This window comes from Struthio camelus, chromosome 35 (genome assembly GCF_040807025.1).
Source record: "Struthio camelus isolate bStrCam1 chromosome 35, bStrCam1.hap1, whole genome shotgun sequence".
In the NCBI taxonomy this organism is placed as follows: Eukaryota; Metazoa; Chordata; class Aves; order Struthioniformes; family Struthionidae; genus Struthio; species Struthio camelus.
Genome location: NC_090976.1, coordinates 968,783 through 984,997, shown reverse-complemented (window position 1 = coordinate 984,997; position 16,215 = coordinate 968,783). Strand labels below are relative to the sequence as shown.

Genomic DNA, 16,215 nt, shown 5'->3' with positions numbered 1-16,215 from the left:
CCTGCGTCTCCTCAGGGAACGGAGCACTCTGGAAGAGGGGCTGAAGCTCCCCACCTCCCCTCGGAGCACCTGCCCACCAGGCTCTGCCCTGCTTTCCCTCAAGTGCAGGGCAGAGCTCTTGAGACAGAAGGTGTGAAACTCCAGCCCTGAATGCCGAAGCCACTTGTGATGGCAACGCTCCAGAGCTTCACACCGTCCCTTGTCACCGCCAGCCACAGGAGGCCTAAGGCCCGTGGAGAGTTGGGGCCTGCGGGATGTTTCTGGAGAGGGCAATTTGGCCAAAGCTTTCCTCTTCCTCTCCTCTGCCTTTGGTGGCCCAGCAGAGCAGCTGCTGCTTTGCAACAAAGGCATGAGCCTGCACTGCCAGGGGCTGCTGGGAAGAGTGGCCATTGTGCCACTCGCAAGACAACCGTGACTCTTTTAGGGGCAGAGTTTTCTCTTTTGCTTCTGTCGCCGCAAAGACAAGGCAAACGTGGTGAAGAAACAGGGCTGCTTCTTTGGGAACAGCACAAGCAAGGGGTGAACTTGTAGAGCACCACTGGGGACGGGACATGCCTGAGCAGGGCAGCTGCCCTGCAGGCAGGCAGGGAGGAGCCCGGCTGTGCAGCATGCTCAGCTGTGGGGCCTCAGGGGGCAGAGCACGCCAGCGTCAGCATTGCTGCTCTAGCTCTGCTCCAACCGAGCAACAGCCCAGAAGCACGTGCCACCTCCCCCAGCTTCTGCGGAGCCGAGAGCGCAGGGCTCGTAGGCTAAATGCTGACGGGGAGTTTTCCTGTGGAGGCCTCAGCATCAGGATGGTCTGCGTTGCCAGGGCACTGACGCAGGGATGGCTGTCGTTCTGGAGGGGCTGAAGGGCTGGCGCACAAAAGAGCAGGCATCAAACCTCCACATCTGCAGAAAGCCCAGGTGTACTCTGCAGGCAGCGCCAGCCCCCTCAGCCTTTCCTAGGCCCACGAGGAGGCTGCGGGAGCAATGGGCCCGCTGGAAGTTGCTGCTCAAGGCTGCCCTGAGGGCCTGGAAAGATCCCCCCTCTCCCCTCTGCACGGAGACCTAGAGGCCTCCTCGCCGGGTGCTGCACAGGGGCGCGCAGCACACTGCTTGGGCACCTTCCTCCAGCCCCACCAGCCCAGCCGACACCACGCTGCCCGCACTCACCTTTGCGGACGGCCTGCAGCTTCTCCTCACTCCGGGGCCGCATGTGCCGCGCAGCCAGCCCTAGGCACACACAGCCGTCCCTGCTCACGCTCCTCCGCGTGCTCTCAGCAGCACAGCTCCCACTTGCCCGGCCAGCCTGGCCACGGGCCCTCCTCCCCCTGGGCAGGGCTGACCCCCGTGCAGCACAGCGCAGCACCCAACCAGGGTGTGTGCCACCAAACAGGGCTCCCAGCAGCCTGTGCGCGTGGGCAAGGGTGGGAGAAGGAGACCCGGAGCCCCTGGCGCCTCAGGCCACCACCAAACAGGCAGGGCTGCAGGCACCTGAGGCCGCCCCGCCTCAGAGGGCCACCCCGGCTGTTGTGGCTCACCGATGAACCTCACGGCCGCCTCTCGCAACGATGCCTGGGGGTCCTGCAGGAACGGTAGGCTCTGGCCCACGTAGTCCTCTGCCCTGCTCCTGTACCGGGCCAGCTGCAGAGAGCCCAAGGGCACAGGCATGGCACAGACCCTCTGCAGGGGGCCAGGCAAACCCCTCCTCCCAGGGACACCCTCCGCATCCCTCCTGGGCCAGCGCGGTCACAGCTCCCAGGCAGCGGCCACCCGGCGATGAGGGGCGCAGGGACCACAGGACGGAGCAGAGGCGGCAGGTGCTGAGAGCCCCCTGTGCCGCTGCCAGGCCCAGCGGGAGCAGGTGCCCCATCAGCCGCCAAGAGGCACTGAGGGCACAGGGGCCTGCAGAAGAGCCGGTCAGGGCTGGGCCCTCGAGGCAAGAGCCCCTGTGGGCAGCTCCAGGCTGGGGCTGCAGGCGGCAGCAGAGGGCGAGCAGCCGAGCTGTGGGTCCCAGCGCCCCATACAATGGGCATGGGGCAGAGGCATCGGGTGGCCCCGGGCCTTGGGGGCTTTGGGGCCGTGCTTACCATGCACTCGCTGATCTTCCCCGTCTGCCCTGTTTTGGCCAGGTGCCGGAGCTGCTCCCACTGCAGAAGTTGTGCTGCTTGCAGGAGGGTTTCCCGAGAGGCCTGCGGAGTAGCCGAGACTGGGAGATGGCACCGCAGGCACCACAGCCCGGCCCTTTAGGGAAGATGGAGCTCGGGAAAGGGCCTAGCCCGCACTCAAGGCTGCGGTGGGCTGGGACAGGCAGGGAGGGCAGCTCTGCACTATGCTCTGGCCCTCAGGAAGTTGGGACCCCCAGGGACACCCGCTCCAAGGTGCTGAGACCCACCCACGCCGCTGAGGCCCAGCCACGGGCTGCCAGCCGCCAGAGTCGTGGCCTTCCCTGGATCCCTGCTGCCAGCAGAAATGCCCACCTGGGCCACTCGCCGCCTCTCGTCACTCATGTGGAAGAAGAGTGGCAGCAGGCTCCTCTGCACTTCCTGCTTCATCCTCCATTTGTCGCTCCACCCCACGGTCTCCATGACGTCTTTGAAGAGGAGTATGGAGAGCTGTCGCAGCTGGCTGGCCTCCTGGTGGGAGGGAGGAGGCCAGGGGAGACCTCAGCAATGGCCGGGGCAGCCAGGCATGACAAGGGCTGCCCCAGCAAGAGGCCTCACGCTCTCTGCGCACAGCTGTGCCCCAGCCCAGCAGAAGGCCAGAGCTGGGGCTCTGCTCAGCAGGCCGCTGCTGCGGGAGCCGGGGAGGGGACCGAGGGCTGGCCTGCAGAGGCAGCACACGCTCTCCTGGCTGCTGGGTGCCTCTGCCTCCTAAGGGGACTTTCTGCCCCTGGGCCTTGGTCAGGCCCGCCCACGAGAACTGCATGGAAAGGGGCAGCCTGTCCCTGGCCTCAGGTCTGCTCGTGGCTCTTTGCCTCTGCCCCAAGGCACAGCCAGAGCTGCAGGGGCTCCGCAGGGTACAGGGCAGCGGGACAGCGTGCCTCCTGGCCCAGTGTGGTGAGTATTGCAGGGCACAGCGCGTCCTGACACTTCCCAGCAGCCTTGGTGGGAGGTGCAAAGTCACCCAGCAGTGGGCCCGGCAGGCAGGGACACACCACACGCGTGGCCATGCCTGCATGGCCCGAGATGTGCAGCAGAGCCCTGGGCTCTCATGCCAGCCTTACATCGTCAAAGAGGGGCAGGAGCATCTCCATCAGCTGCAAGGTAGTGGGCTGGGCCCTCTGCCTGTCCGTGTAGCTGAAGACGTTCCTCAGCACCATCAGGGCTTTCAGCCGGATGTCCCTGTCAGCATCCTGCAGGCACTTCATCAAGTCTGGCAGCAGCAAGTGCATTTTTCTTGCCTGCGTGACACACCCAGCATGCTTTTGGTGAAGCCAAGACAGACTAGGCTGGGAGAAGCTCTGCCCGAAAGAGCTGGGACAGGCCGGGCCAGCCCTGGGAGCCCTTTCAGGAGGGCACGGATGCCTTTCTCCTGGTGCTGCACAGCCACCACACCTGCCAGGTCCCAGCAAAGCCCAAGACACTGCCTTCCCCCTAGCCTTCTGACCACCCCCACGCTCTTGCACAGCTTTGCCTGGCTCTCCCCTACTCACCATCGTGGCTCTCTCAGACACTGGGAGGAGGCCTCTGAGTACCAGCCAGCGCATCACTGCAGAGTGATGGCGCACATACCTCTGCAAGAGGTTGAGCACCCGCTCCTCCACCTTGCGGAGGTCAGCGCACATCAGCAGCTGAAACACACACGGCACTGAGAGACGGACAAGGCCTGCGGCACTGCCCGCCCCCTGACGCCGTGCTGGAGCCCACCGACAGCTCTGGGCAAGGCCTGCAAGGCCACACAAAACCCCTCCTGCCGGCAGCTGTGACCACAGAGAGCCTGCGGGACCCCGCAGCCCTTTTCCTGTGCCCCAGGGCACACCTGCCCACCTGCTCCTCTGCCCTCTGGACCCTCTGCAGCCTCTTCTCCTCCTGCCTTGGACGAGCAATTGACTACAGAGAACTGGCACCAGTGCTGGCAAGTGGCAACTGGCACCGCCTGTCATCAGGCCTACCTCACTGAAGAAGGCCATGGCCGGGATCTCCCGAAACTCGTCCTCCCTCTCGAGTAGCGCTACCAGCTGGTTCAACATCCAGCGCTGCTCAGGAGCTGGGCTCTTCCTTAGCTCTCTAGCAGGGCGAAGCAGGCTCTGTCAGCATGCAGCTGAGCAGGCAGACCTCGTCGGCCATTGCATTGCTAAGTCTAGCCCCTGACCTAGAGGCCAGGACACGCGGGCTAAGGCCGCCTTGGCATTCCTCTAGCACAGCCCCTGCCAGTTGCTCACACACTGGCCATCTTTCCCCACTGCAGCCCACCACTGCCCACCCAGGGCAGCATCTTCCGGCGCCTTTTGCCGGCAGAGCAGAAAGACGCCCAGAGCAGAAAGTCACGGCCTAGCGACACGGCCCATTTCCTGCCCACGTGGCAGGCTGGTCCCCATGGGCTCCTCCGACGTGCCCGTGTGCATCTTGCCCCGTTCCTGGAGCCCTCTCTCTGGTGGCACTGCGTGCCCACGGAGCCATGGCCATCTGTGTGGCCTGAGCGCCGTCCCAAAGGCAGGGGACTGCAGGCCCCTGGGAGGTGACCGGTCCTGCCAAGCACCCTCTCGCACCCTTGCTAACACCAGCTCCTGCTCCAGCAGCTCTCACAAGTGGGCAGGAACAAGAGCAGGCAGCTCCCCTTGCCCCCTCAGCTGTGCAAGCCCTCCTCCCAGGTGCTGAGGCTGCAGCCCCTGCCCTGCAGAGCTGGGGCCCCCCTGCCATCCCACAGCGAGGGGACTGTGCGGCACAGAGCTGGCCTAAGAGGGCTCTCACCTGGCCACTACAATGACTCCCAAGTGCAGGGTCTCAGCGCTGAGAAGCATGTGCCAGCCACCCTGCTGCCTGATGAGCAGGGCTTGATGCTCGTAGCCAGCGCAGCAGAAAAGAGACTCCAGGGTCTGCACTGCAGAGCTGTGCGCAGAGCAAAGGCTAGCTCACACTGGGAGCCCGGCCCTGGCTCCAGGTGCATGCGAGGGATGGAGGAAGCGGGAGGGGGCACCTGACAGGGCTGGTGGGAGTGCACGGGTCCCATCGGTGGCATTGCCTCCGGAAGACAGCAAGGTCTTGCGGCGTGAGCTCTGCCGTGAAGGCAATCTGGAAGAGCAGGGCCAGGCAGAGGCGGGAGAAAAAGGCCTTCACCTCCTGCGAGCGGCTGCACTGCTGAAGGAGCTCACAGAGCGCCCTGGTTGCCTACAGAAAAGAGCGAGAGTGGGCTCTCCCTGCAGAGACAGCCCCGTCGGCCTGCCGGAGCCCGGGGGGAAGCGTGCAACCTGCCGCTTGCCCCCGACAGGTGAGCCCAGTGCTGAGGGCAGGCAAGGTCTCCTGTGGTGACTCACGGCCAGGGCAAGGACGCGAGTGCTGTCCCTGGTGGTGAGAAATGGTTTGCGCAGTGGCCGCTCCTCCAGCATGCTGAGCAGCTCCCAGAGCACCTTCCTCAAAGTGCTGGCCTTGGAGAGCATGGCCGTGGCCGTGGCCCCAGGCCCGCTGCGAGCCTGGGCGGCTCTGCCAGCAGGGCTGCCTTGGCCACGGCTCTGGGCGCCGGCCAAGCGGCTGAGAGTGCAGAGAGAGGCCAAAAACTTCATCTTGTGGGCTTCTTCCTGAGGGCCAGCAGGAGAGAGACAAGCGGAGAGCATGAGCGCACAGGAGGCACGGCCAGTGGCAGCAGGGTGCCGGGCAAGGGGCACTGTCGGCAGTTACCCTTGTTGGGCCCGTGAGAAAGGCCTGGATGCACGCGAGGGCTTCCTGCTCCTCTCTGTGCACGGGCAAGCAGCTGGGGGCAGGAGCAGCTTGGCCTGAGAAAGAGCGAGCAGGGAGAGCTGTAGGAGGCAGGAGAGGCAGGCGGCAGCGCTGTGCCCTGCGTGCAGGCGCGTTGCCGGCTGGGCGGAGGCAGCGAGGCCGTGGTCGGGGGCGGGCGGGGGGCACCGAGAGCCCGGCTGCCCTGTGCTCGCCAGGGCTGGGAGGTGGCTGCCAGCTGGGGTGGGCTGGTGGAGCAGAGTGAAGTGGGGCTGAGCTGCCTGTGGCAGGCTGCGGCCCAGAGCAGGAGGTGGGTGGCCTCTGGTGCCCTCCTTGCCGGGGGGACGCTGTGCGTGGCCGGCTGCAAAGCAGAGAGCAGGCCAAGGCATGCTGGCACCGCAGGGCCACCAAGCGCCTTGGCAGCCGCCTGCAGCTTGCCAGGCAGGGGGGAGCCTGCAGCAGAGCGGGGCGGGCTCGCAGCCCCCAGCCCTGCCCAGCCCCACGATGCCCTTCACTCACCCGCCTGCAGCGGCTGGCGCTGGGGCTGGGAGCTGATCTCCTTGGCGGCTCCATGCTCCTCCTGCTCCTGCCAGGCCACCCTGGGCCTCCGGGGAGGTCTCTCCTCCTCCTTCTCCTCCTCCTCCTTCTCCTCCACCTGCCAGGCCACCCTGGGCCTCCGGGGAGGTCTCTCCTCCTCCTTCTCCTCCTCCTCCTCCACCTGCCAGGCCACCCTGGGCCTCCGGGGAGGTCTCTCCTCCTCCTTCTCCTCCTCCTCCTTCTCCTCCACCTGCCAGGCCACCCTGGGCCTCCGGGGAGGTCTCTCCTCCTCCTTCTCCTCCTCCACCTCCTCCACCTGCCAGGCCTCCTTGGGGCTGCTGGGGGGTCTCCCAGCCATCCTGTGCAAAGGAGAAAAGGTGCTGCCGGTTGGCCAAGGGGGAGCCTGCACTCAGGCCTGGCCGCATCGCTGTGTTGCCACAGTCGGGAGCCAGTTGTCCGGAGGGAGCCTGCCCTGGGACATGGGGGAACAAATGGGGGCAAGGGTTTTTCAGCAAGCAGCCAATGCCCTGGAAAAGGCCTCCTGGAGGCTCTCCAGGAACATTGGCCTCATGTGGCTGGAATGGGCAAAGGAGCGCACAGGCGAATTCAGGCTGTGCCTTTGGCACACCACAGGACTTGACTGGGCCGATGCCGACACCTTTTGCCAAGGCAGCGCTTTCAGGAATGCCTCTCACAAGCAGAGCTGGTGGAGGGTCCTGGGGGGGTGATGCCAGCAATGCTGGCGTGTCCTTGGCCGTCCTCGGCTGTGCTGGGCCCTGGTGCCCTGCTATGGCCGACAGCAGGGCTGTCCCCAGGACGTCTCTGTCCTCCCAAGACGGTTCAGATGCTGGGCCACACCAGGCGATGCTGGTGTCAGCCCAGCACTGCTGCTGGCGGGTCCCCAGCCCTTCCTGGGAAACCTTAACCCTGCAGGGCCGGTGGTGGCTGCGGGTGCCATCATCCCCAGCCCTGCCTCACCACCTTCTCCCACCTGCTCAAACACCCTGCACCCCACAGAGACACGCGCCCCCCACAACCCACCCATCCCTCTTACGCAGGTCGGGAGCCGGGGAAGCCTTAGGAAACGCCTCGGTCCGGCACGGCTGCCTGGGGGCAGCAGGGAAAGGCTGTGCTCAGGGTCCTCCTCCACCAGCCCTGCACACTCCTGCCCTCTGCCTGTGCTGTCCTCCCGGACACTGCTGGGCTGAGGCTGGGCCAGCGCCTGCCTGTGACATGGGCACATGTCACAGCAGCCCGCTCACAAAGGGCCCCGCTCTCCCCTGCCAAGCCCAGGAGGGAAGGATGGTCCCTGCCGCTTGCTGCGGGGCCAGCCCTTACTGGGCAGCCTCCACTTGCCCTCTGGTCCCCACACACCCTTCTCACGCACCACTTCACTTTGCAGGCCTTCCGCTCCCCTTAAGCCCTCTGTCCGCCCCCCAGGCACGCGCTTTGCGCTCTGCTGCTCACCAGAGCCCAGCTGCCTTTCTCTGGTGGCCTTCACACTGCACACGGCCCGTCCCCATGGCGCCCCCTAAGGAAGCACCATGGACTTTGCCCCCTTTCATTGCCTCCTGACCCCCCGTCTCAGAAACGCTCCTCTCTCCATGTGGATTTGTGTGGAAAAGGCTCCAGTTGGTGTCGATGGAGAAGGAGTGGCACTTGTCTGTGCGCAGAGGCACCCACAGGAGCATGCATTTGGCAAAGAGCTCTCAGGATGGCCCGTGTTAAGAGCACTCAGCGCAGCAGGTCCACAAGCTGCCGGCACCTCTGCCTGCTGTTGCACCAGACAGCCCAAGATGGAGAGCAAGAAGAGGGCTGACTCCTGAGGCATCGCAGAGGTGGCACTGGAGGCAGACAGTGACCACGGGCAGCTCCAAAAGAGCGGGTACAAGAAGGCATGCTCTGCAAACTCTGCACATGGTCAGCAACTGAAGAAGAGCCCAGGAGGCATGGGGAGGACTTGTAGCTGGCGTCCTTTGTGCTCCCGCTCATCAGGATGGATGTGGGACCTCACCTCTGGACACAAGTGTCCCAGTGCCTGCCTGCTGGGTGGACAGGGGAACATCCCGGTCAGGTTCAACATGTTTCCTGCCTTCCAGAAATCTTCCTTGGAAGACAGGTGTGATCAGGGTTCCTTTTCCAAGCAGGGCCACCTAGGGCAGGATTTCCACTCACGTTCTGAATACCTCCAAGGAGGGAGACCCCACCACCTCTCTGGGATACCTGTTGAAGTGCTTCATCAACCTCCCCGTCAAAAAGTCTTCTCCTATGGAAGCACAATGTCTTGTCTTTCAGTTGTACCCATGGCCTCTCAGCCTGTCGCTGGGCACCACCGAGAAGATTCTCACCTCATCCTCTTGACACCCTCCCTTCACAGACTTCTAGACATGGAGCAGATCCCCCCTCACTCTTCTCTTCCCCACGCTGCACAGTCCCAGCTCTCGCAGCCTTTCCTCATGGGAGAGAGGCTCCAGTCTCTCCCACATCTTTGTAGGCTTTTGCTGGACTCGCTCTACTAAGTCCATGTCTTTCTTGCCCTGGGGAATTGAGAAGTGGACCGAGCACTCGAGGTGTGGCCTCCCCGGTGCTGCCAGGAGCAGGCCCACTGTTCCTCCTGCAGTCTTGCTGAGTAACCTCGGGAGCTCAGCACCTGTACTCCTGGATGCAGTTGGAGAGTCCAGTTGCCTCAGAAGACACTTGGGCTACTTTGTTCTAGGGGCTGGGCTCGCGCTGTTCCTCGGCAAGCTGCAGTCATCCTGAGGTGCTTTTCTTCTGCAGCTGCGGCTGCCACAGTTCTCTGTCCGTGGATGGAGACTCCACAACCTCTCTGGGCAACGAGAGCTTCCAGTGTTTGACCAGCCTCCCAGGAACTGTGTTTTCCTTATGTTTAAGGAGAAGGTCTTGGGTTTCAATTTGTGCCCATTGCCTCTTGTCCTGTCCCTGGGAGCCACCTGGCTAGGAGCCAGTCTGGCTCCGTCTCCTTTACTCCTCCGCCATGAGGGATTTCTACATGCTCCTATCCAGAAGATCCCCCATGGGCCTCCTCTGCTTCCCGCTCAACAATCCCAGCTCTCTCAGCCTCTCTCGGTAGCACAGATGCTCCAAGGCCTTAATCTTCTTGGTGGCTGCACTTGTGCCAGGAGCTCCATGCCTTTTCTTGTGCTGGGGAGCCCAACACTGGCTCCAGCACTCCAGGTGGAGACTCACTCGCACTGAGCAGAGGGGAAGGAGCGCCTCCCTTCACCTGCTGGCAACACTCTTCCCAATGCTGCCATGGATGCTCATGGCCGCCTTTGCCACAAGGGCACATTGCTGCCTCGTGCTCCACTTGGTGTGCACCAGGGCCCCCAGGTCTTTTTCTGCAAAGCTGCTTTCCAGCTAGCTGTCCTCTAGCCGATAACAGTGCAAGGAGTTCTTCTTCCCCACAGAGGGAATACTAACTCCTTCGCCTTGCCATCCAGCTCCTTCTGCCCGTCCAGCAGGAGCAGGTGGTCTTCTCCTGGGCTCTGTATACTTGGCCCAGCACAGACGGCAACATCCCAGGCTATCCATGTGGCTGATGACAGAGTTGATGCTGGCTTTGGCGGAGCAGAGAGAGCAAGCGCTGGGGGAAGAGGAGCTTTGCTCTAGGCAATGGGTCAGCCACCCAAAGTGAACAGGAAGCCAGTGTGACAGCAGGTCCTCAGGCGAGTGGGTGCTACTTCGGTATTGGAGCAAGTTCCCACTCAACTCCCTGGACTCCTGCTGCCTCTGCAAAAAGGAAGGTGCGTGCTCTTCTTCATGACTTGGAAGTAGCATTCACAAAGGCCCAACGGGGGTTGATATACCTGCGGTTCAATATACCATGAAAGGTGAGCACTGCAGAAGCCCAGCTCTTTATGTAGACCCACACCATGTAGACCCTGCTTGAGCAGGGAGGTTGGACTAGATGATCGCCAGAGGTCTCTTCCAACCTAAACAATTCTGTGATTCTGTAACACCACAGCTGTGCGGTCTCTAAACACCTACATAGAACAGGTCACTTGTCACGCCTTCGTGTTTTCGAAAAGGCCACGGAACAAAAGATTTCTGCCGACTACAGCCTAGAAATACCCAAGGCATCACCAAGAGAATGTCAGTCTTAAGGTTTAAATCCTCTTCTGGCTCCACCTTTCCGGGTCCTGGCCTACGCCGAGGAATGATTTCACTGCCGTCCTGCCTGGGTGGGCTCTGGGGAGACCCATGCTTCCCAGCACTGTCCAGATTTCTACCTGAGCCAGGCTTGCTATGCCTGAGCCCCGACTATACTTCTTGCCAGCAAGGACTCAGTTGTGTGGCAGATGGCAGCAGCGGAAACATTCAGAGCAGGATGCAAACCAGACCTCCATCGCCACAGCAACCAGCTGGGCAATTGAGTATTCTGCATCCCAGGCCTTACGAGTCCTCTCAAGCCAACAGGCCGGAGAATGGAAGCGGATGAGCTCTGGGAGCCCAGGCACCAGCCAGGACTAGAAGAGAGGCTCAGCTCCAAGAGGCCACCATTGGTACATGGGCTCTGCAGCCCGGAGAGCGCAGAAGATTGCCAGGGGCTATTTCTGTCCAGAGGATGTTCTCAGGGATCTGAGGGCATTTGGGGGGGGGGGTGTTCTGGGGTTGGGGGGACACAGAAGCAAGCTTGAGGCTTTTCTGCAGCTGCCAGGCTGCAGCGCCGGCTGAAAGCACCCCTGAAAGCCCGGCCCGGCTGTCTGCCAGCAGGTGCTGGGGAAGGCCTGGTGCAGCCTGGGCCGCCTCCGGCCCCGCGGGAGCCCCCAGTGTTTGCGCCCCTCCTCCTGGCAGCCCCTCGGCTCGCTGTCGGCGGCGCTGGCCGTTCCCCTCCCAGCTGCGAGGGGAGAGCACGGCTCCAGCTGTGCTTGTCGCCCGTCCCGGCTGGCCGCAGGAGGCAAGCCGGCTTCCCTGTGCCTCCTGCTGACGGCTGTCCTCTCTCAACGGGCAGCTCCGCATCTCCTCTCGGTGTGCAGCCCGGCTGCGGGGACCGTGGTGAGGAGGACGTGCGGAGGCCCCTGGTTGCTGTGGCCAGGCCCAGGCCTCTCGAGTATGGCACTGAAGAGCCCGTAGGAGAGCTGTGCCCTTCTGGAGGGGCGCTCGCAGCCCCTGGGGACCCCTGCCCGCAGATAGTCTTCAGGGGATGTCTCCGAAGGGCAGCCTTGTCCTTGGTGGGGCAGCAGGAAAGGGGCCGGCAGCAGGAGCGCTGCCCCTCCGCTCTGCCGCGGCGCTGGCCACAGAGGAGGTGGCTCGTGCCCCGGCTGCTGTGGCCTGCAGGACGGAGGTTGTGCAGGGTGGGAGAGGGCACGCGAGGGGCTTGCTCGGAGAGAAATGCCTGCAGCGAAGGGGACGGCAGGGAGGTGTGCAAATTCCCCTTCCCACAGCACTTGTGTGTGACTTGCTCTCCTTCTCCGACCAGATCTGCACTGGGGTCGGAGAGCTTTTCCTGCTGGCAGCTGTTTGTGTCCTGCGTCTTGTCCCTGGCAGGGCCCGCAGAGGCCAGCCCAGGAGCCCCTGGGCGCTCAGCTGTGCCCTGCAGACCCTTCCCCGCAGCGGGGCAGTGCCTAGGGGCATCTGCGTGTTGGCAGGTGCTGAGGAGCAGCTGGGACAAAGCCTGCTGGCGCCAGCCAAGGGGATGCTGGTGCTGTGTGGGGGCAGAGGAGTGGGGGAAGGCACTTTTGGAGCTTCCTCGCAGACCTGCTGCTCTCTCGGTAGGCTTGGGAGTCTGTGGCCCTTGTCCAGACTTCAGAGCTCCTTCTCCCTCTCCCCGCTACCACGACAGGAGCAAAGGGAAAGCAGAGGCTCAGGAAAGCTCCTTCCTGGCGATGGAGTCCCTGCCTTGACCTTCCTCCTGAGAAGCGCCTGGGCAAGCGTGCCGGGGGTGAGCGGGAGCTGTGAGCAGCCCTGCCCCACACAGTGCCTCCTCTCTCTGGGGGACTGAGCCTGGCCTGCTGGGGCCGCTCCTTCCCCCCACCGCTTGCCTAGCCGCTGGCCAACCTCTTTGCAGTTCTCTGGATGTCTCCTGGAGGAGGCTGGCTTGTGCTTTGTGCCTGCTGGGAGGCCGATGCTGGTGAGCCGTGTTGGAGTTTGCAGTTCGCCTTTCTTTAACCCCCATCAGACTGCCCAGCCCGGATTGGCAACCCCCCCACACCCCCCAACACCTTCTCCTTTTGCTTTTTGGATATAGACACTTCGCTGTCATTCATGATTTTATTTGCTGTGGAACCTCATTTGCCCCGTCGTTCTCTCTTTCCTGGAAGCTTCCCCTAAATACCATTGTATATAGCTACTGTATGTTTGTCTGGATTGTTTAACTGAAATTGGTAAAGGTATATCATTTGTAAATCCGTTGACCCGAGGATTGTAACCCTATACCGCCTAAACGACCCCAATTCTTTTCTAGTTGGCAAGTCCCGAGGAGAAAAATGAGTTTTCCAAAATGCCCTTCAATTGGTGTGGGCGCTCCTGTGCTCTGGAGCGGGAAAAGGTGTGACTGAAGACCAGCGCAGAAGGCAGGGTGTCTCTTGCAAGAAGCGGACCTGGAGGACACAGGCCTTTCTTGCCATCTGGAGTTTTACCTTCGCAAAGAGCAGCCCGTGCTGAAAGAGGCTGTCTTGTCCTAAGACTGGATTTGCACTTAACATCTACCTGCCCGGGCCCACCCGGCCCCCAAGGGTTTCTGCTCGACTTGGGTAGCGTCTTGACACCAAATGTCCTTTGCCTGATAGGAGAGGTGCAGTTAAAGCTTGGATGGTGAGGTGGACTGAGACCAGGCTGGATGGCCGAGCTCCGAGGGTTGTGGGGAGTGGTGCAGAGTGTAGTTGGAGGCGTGTAGCTAGCGGTGTCCCGCAGGGGTCAGTGCTGGCTCGGGTCTTGCTCAATGTATTCCTCCATGACGTGGCGGAAGGGCCAGAGGGCACTGTCAGCAAGTTTGCTGATGCTGCCAGAGTGGGAAAGGAGTGTCTGACAGAGCAGAAGGCTGTGCTGGCATTCAGAGGGACGTGGAGAGGCTGGAGAGCTGGGTGGAGAGGAACCTGCTGAAGTTCAGCATAGGCAAGTGGAGGGTGGTGCCCGTGGGGAGGACTAAGCCCCTGCAGCAGTAGAGGCTGGGCGGAGTGGAGGGGCTGGAAAGCAGCTGTGCAGAGAAGGAGCTGGGGGTGCTGGTGGAGAAGTGAAGCATGAGGCAGCAACGTGGGCTTGTGGCCTTCTTGGCCACACTTGATACCCCACTGGCATGCTGGGGTGCATTCGGAAGAGTGTTGTGGGCAGGTGGAGGGAGGTGCTGCTGCCCCCTCTCCTCAGCCCTGGTGAGGTCGCATGTGGAGTAGTGTGTGCGATTGTGGGCTGCCCAGTGCAAGAGAGAGCTGGCAGCAGGGGAGAGAGCCCTGCGGAGGGCTCCAAAGAGGATGAGGGGAGTGGAGCATGTCTCCTCTGAAGAAAGGCTGCGAGAGCGGGGCCTGTTGAGCCTGGAGAAGAGAAGACTGAGAGGCGGTCTCCTCGGTGGGTAGAGGTCTGTGAAGGGGGGGTGTCGAGAGGCTGGGGCCAGTCTCTCGTGTGTGTTGCCCAGCGACAGGAGGCAGAAACTGAAAGGCAGGAAGATCCATCCCAAGCTGAGGACAACCTTCTTTTGTGGGAGGGTGACGGAGCACTGGCACGGGTGGCTGCTTTGCTGGAGATATTCCAACTCAGCCTGGACGCGATCCTGGGAAAGATGCTGTAGAGGCCCCTGCTGGAGCAGGGGAGGTTGGACTAGATGACCTCCAGAGGTCCCTTCCAACCTCAACCGTTGTGTGCTTGTGTGCTTGTGTAAGTGAGGAGAGTAATTTTTCAGGTGGTGGGGCTCAGACCTGGTGGTCCCAGGGGATTTATCCCCAACTCTTTCTAAAAGCAAGGGAGCGATTACCTTTGACCACCTGCCTCTGGAATTCAGCACTGTGGCCTACAGTGGCCTCCACGTGTCTTTGCCGCTGCACAGGTTGCCCCAATGGCCCGCGGTGCCCTGAGAGTGTTTCTGCCCTGGGTCGGGTTGCCCCAATGGCCCGCAGTGCCCTCGGGGTATCCCCATGCCAGGATGGGTCCCCCAATGGCCCACGGTGCCCTGAGGGTGTTGCTGCCCCGCTGTGGGTCCTCTCATGGCCCACCGTGCTCTCAGGGTGTCCCTGCCCCAGCGTGCGTGTCCCTCGACCCACAATGCTCTCAGCGCGTTCCTGCCCTGGTGTGGGTGCCCCCCAAAGCCTGTGATGCCCTCAGGGTGCCCTTGCCATGGCGTGGGTCCCCCCCATGGCCCGTGGTGCCCTCCAGGTGCCTCCGGGGGCCCTTTGCCATGTCCCCTCATGCCTCCCCTTTTGGGCGCCCTCCCACGTCCCCTCCCATGTCTCCCCCCTCGCCTGCTCCCCATGGCTCCTGCCCTTTCTGCGCCAGCGACAGCCCTGATGGCTCGCAGCCCACAGGCAAGTCACACCAGGGCAGGCACACCTCGAGGGCACTACAGCCCATGGGCAACCCGCACCAGGGGCAGGCACCCCTGTGAGGGGCTGCCCGTGACCCCTGCTGGGGCAGGGACACCCCTGAGGAATTACACGTTGCTCCTTTAGCCCCTGTGCTGGCCTCCTCGTCATGCCTGGCAGCAGGAGGGCTGGGAGCTGGCGGGGCCCCACAGCAAAGCCATGGCTGGACGTGGCTGAGCTGCCGGGTGCCCTCAGAGCGGAGGTGGGAGGCAGCGCAGCACAGCCTGACTGGCACCGATGCTTGCCTTGCCTTGCCTTGGGCTTTTGCAAGGCCAGTGCTGCCTTTGGCCTTGAGGAGCCACCCAGGACCTGCTACCCGCAGGAGCCTGGGGCTCTGCAGCCTTTTGCTTGAGAGCTGCTGCAGGGGCGTGCTGGGAAGTGGCAACACTGGCAGCAGTCTGCTGGCTCGTGCCTGTCCTGGCAGTGTGCTGCTGAGCCCAGGCTGGAGTGCGGGAGCAGGATGCCTAGCTGGGGCCAGAGTGTTGGTGGCCTCGTAATGCCTGGCCTCGATGACCTCCCTTGAAGCCAGCAGAGTCAAGAGGCCAACCGTGGGCCCTGCCTTGCATAGGCAGGGGCACCACAAGTGATTCCTTGTCAAGGCAGAATCCAGTCAAGACCTCTGTGGTCTTTCCTCCATGGGTGGCCCTTCTGGAGGGGGGAAATGGAGCGCTCCTCTGACTGCGGAATCACCCATCCTCCCACAAGGCCAGCAGCCCTCTGCACCGCGTCCCGCTACCTCTGCCTCTTTTGGCAAGGGGCAAAGCCTCACGCTCAGTTTCTGTTCTGGGCTGTTGAGGCGGAGGCCAGATGGAGGAAGAGCCTCCTGCGTCTCCTCAGGGAACGGAGCACTCTGGAAGAGGGGCTGAAGCTCCCCACCTCCCCTCGGAGCACCTGCCCACCAGGCTCTGCCCTGCTTTCCCTCAAGTGCAGGGCAGAGCTCTTGAGACAGAAGGTGTGAAACTCCAGCCCTGAATGCCGAAGCCACTTGTGATGGCAACGCTCCAGAGCTTCACACCGTCCCTTGTCACCGCCAGCCACAGGAGGCCTAAGGCCCGTGGAGAGTTGGGGCCTGCGGGATGTTTCTGGAGAGGGCAATTTGGCCAAAGCTTTCCTCTTCCTCTCCTCTGCCTTTGGTGGCCCAGCAGAGCAGCTGCTGCTTTGCAACAAAGGCATGAGCCTGCACTGCCAGGGGCTGCTGGGAAGAGTGGCCATTGTGCCACTCGCAAGACAACCGTGACTCTTTTAGGGGCAGAGTTTTCTCTTTTGCTTCTGTCGCCGCAAAGACAAGGCAAACG

General features: G+C 62.7%; 1 protein-coding gene across 1 annotated transcript; it reads right to left on the bottom strand.

Moving 5' to 3' along the window:
- Positions 1–473: 473 nt before the first annotated feature.
- On the bottom strand, positions 474–6,564 carry LOC138063755 (uncharacterized). The gene is made up of 12 exons (XM_068923712.1): positions 6,375–6,564; positions 5,820–5,914; positions 5,459–5,719; positions 5,122–5,312; positions 4,896–5,033; positions 4,097–4,211; positions 3,209–3,775; positions 2,378–2,618; positions 2,073–2,174; positions 1,524–1,626; positions 1,156–1,391; positions 474–855 (listed from the first exon to the last, which is right to left on the bottom strand). Exons 3-12 carry the CDS (start codon positions 5,702–5,704, stop codon positions 650–652), a joined length of 2,145 nt encoding a protein of 714 aa, XP_068779813.1. The 5' UTR covers positions 5,705–5,719; positions 5,820–5,914; positions 6,375–6,564; the 3' UTR covers positions 474–649.
- Positions 6,565–16,215: the final 9,651 nt, after the last annotated feature.

Bases quoted from the DNA above. Each gene is read 5' to 3' on its own strand.
- LOC138063755 (XM_068923712.1), bottom strand. From the start codon at position 5,704: ATGAAGTTTTTGGCCTCTCTCTGCACTCTCAGCCGCTTGGCCGGCGCC. The intron at 4,212-4,895 runs GTGAGAGCCCTC...TCGCCCTGCTAG, and splicing joins GGAGTCATTGTAGTGGCCAG to AGAGCTAAGGAAGAGCCCAG. The intron at 856-1,155 runs GTGAGTGCGGGC...TTTGTGCGCCAG, and splicing joins GCTGCAGGCCGTCCGCAAAG to CCCTTCAGCCCCTCCAGAAC.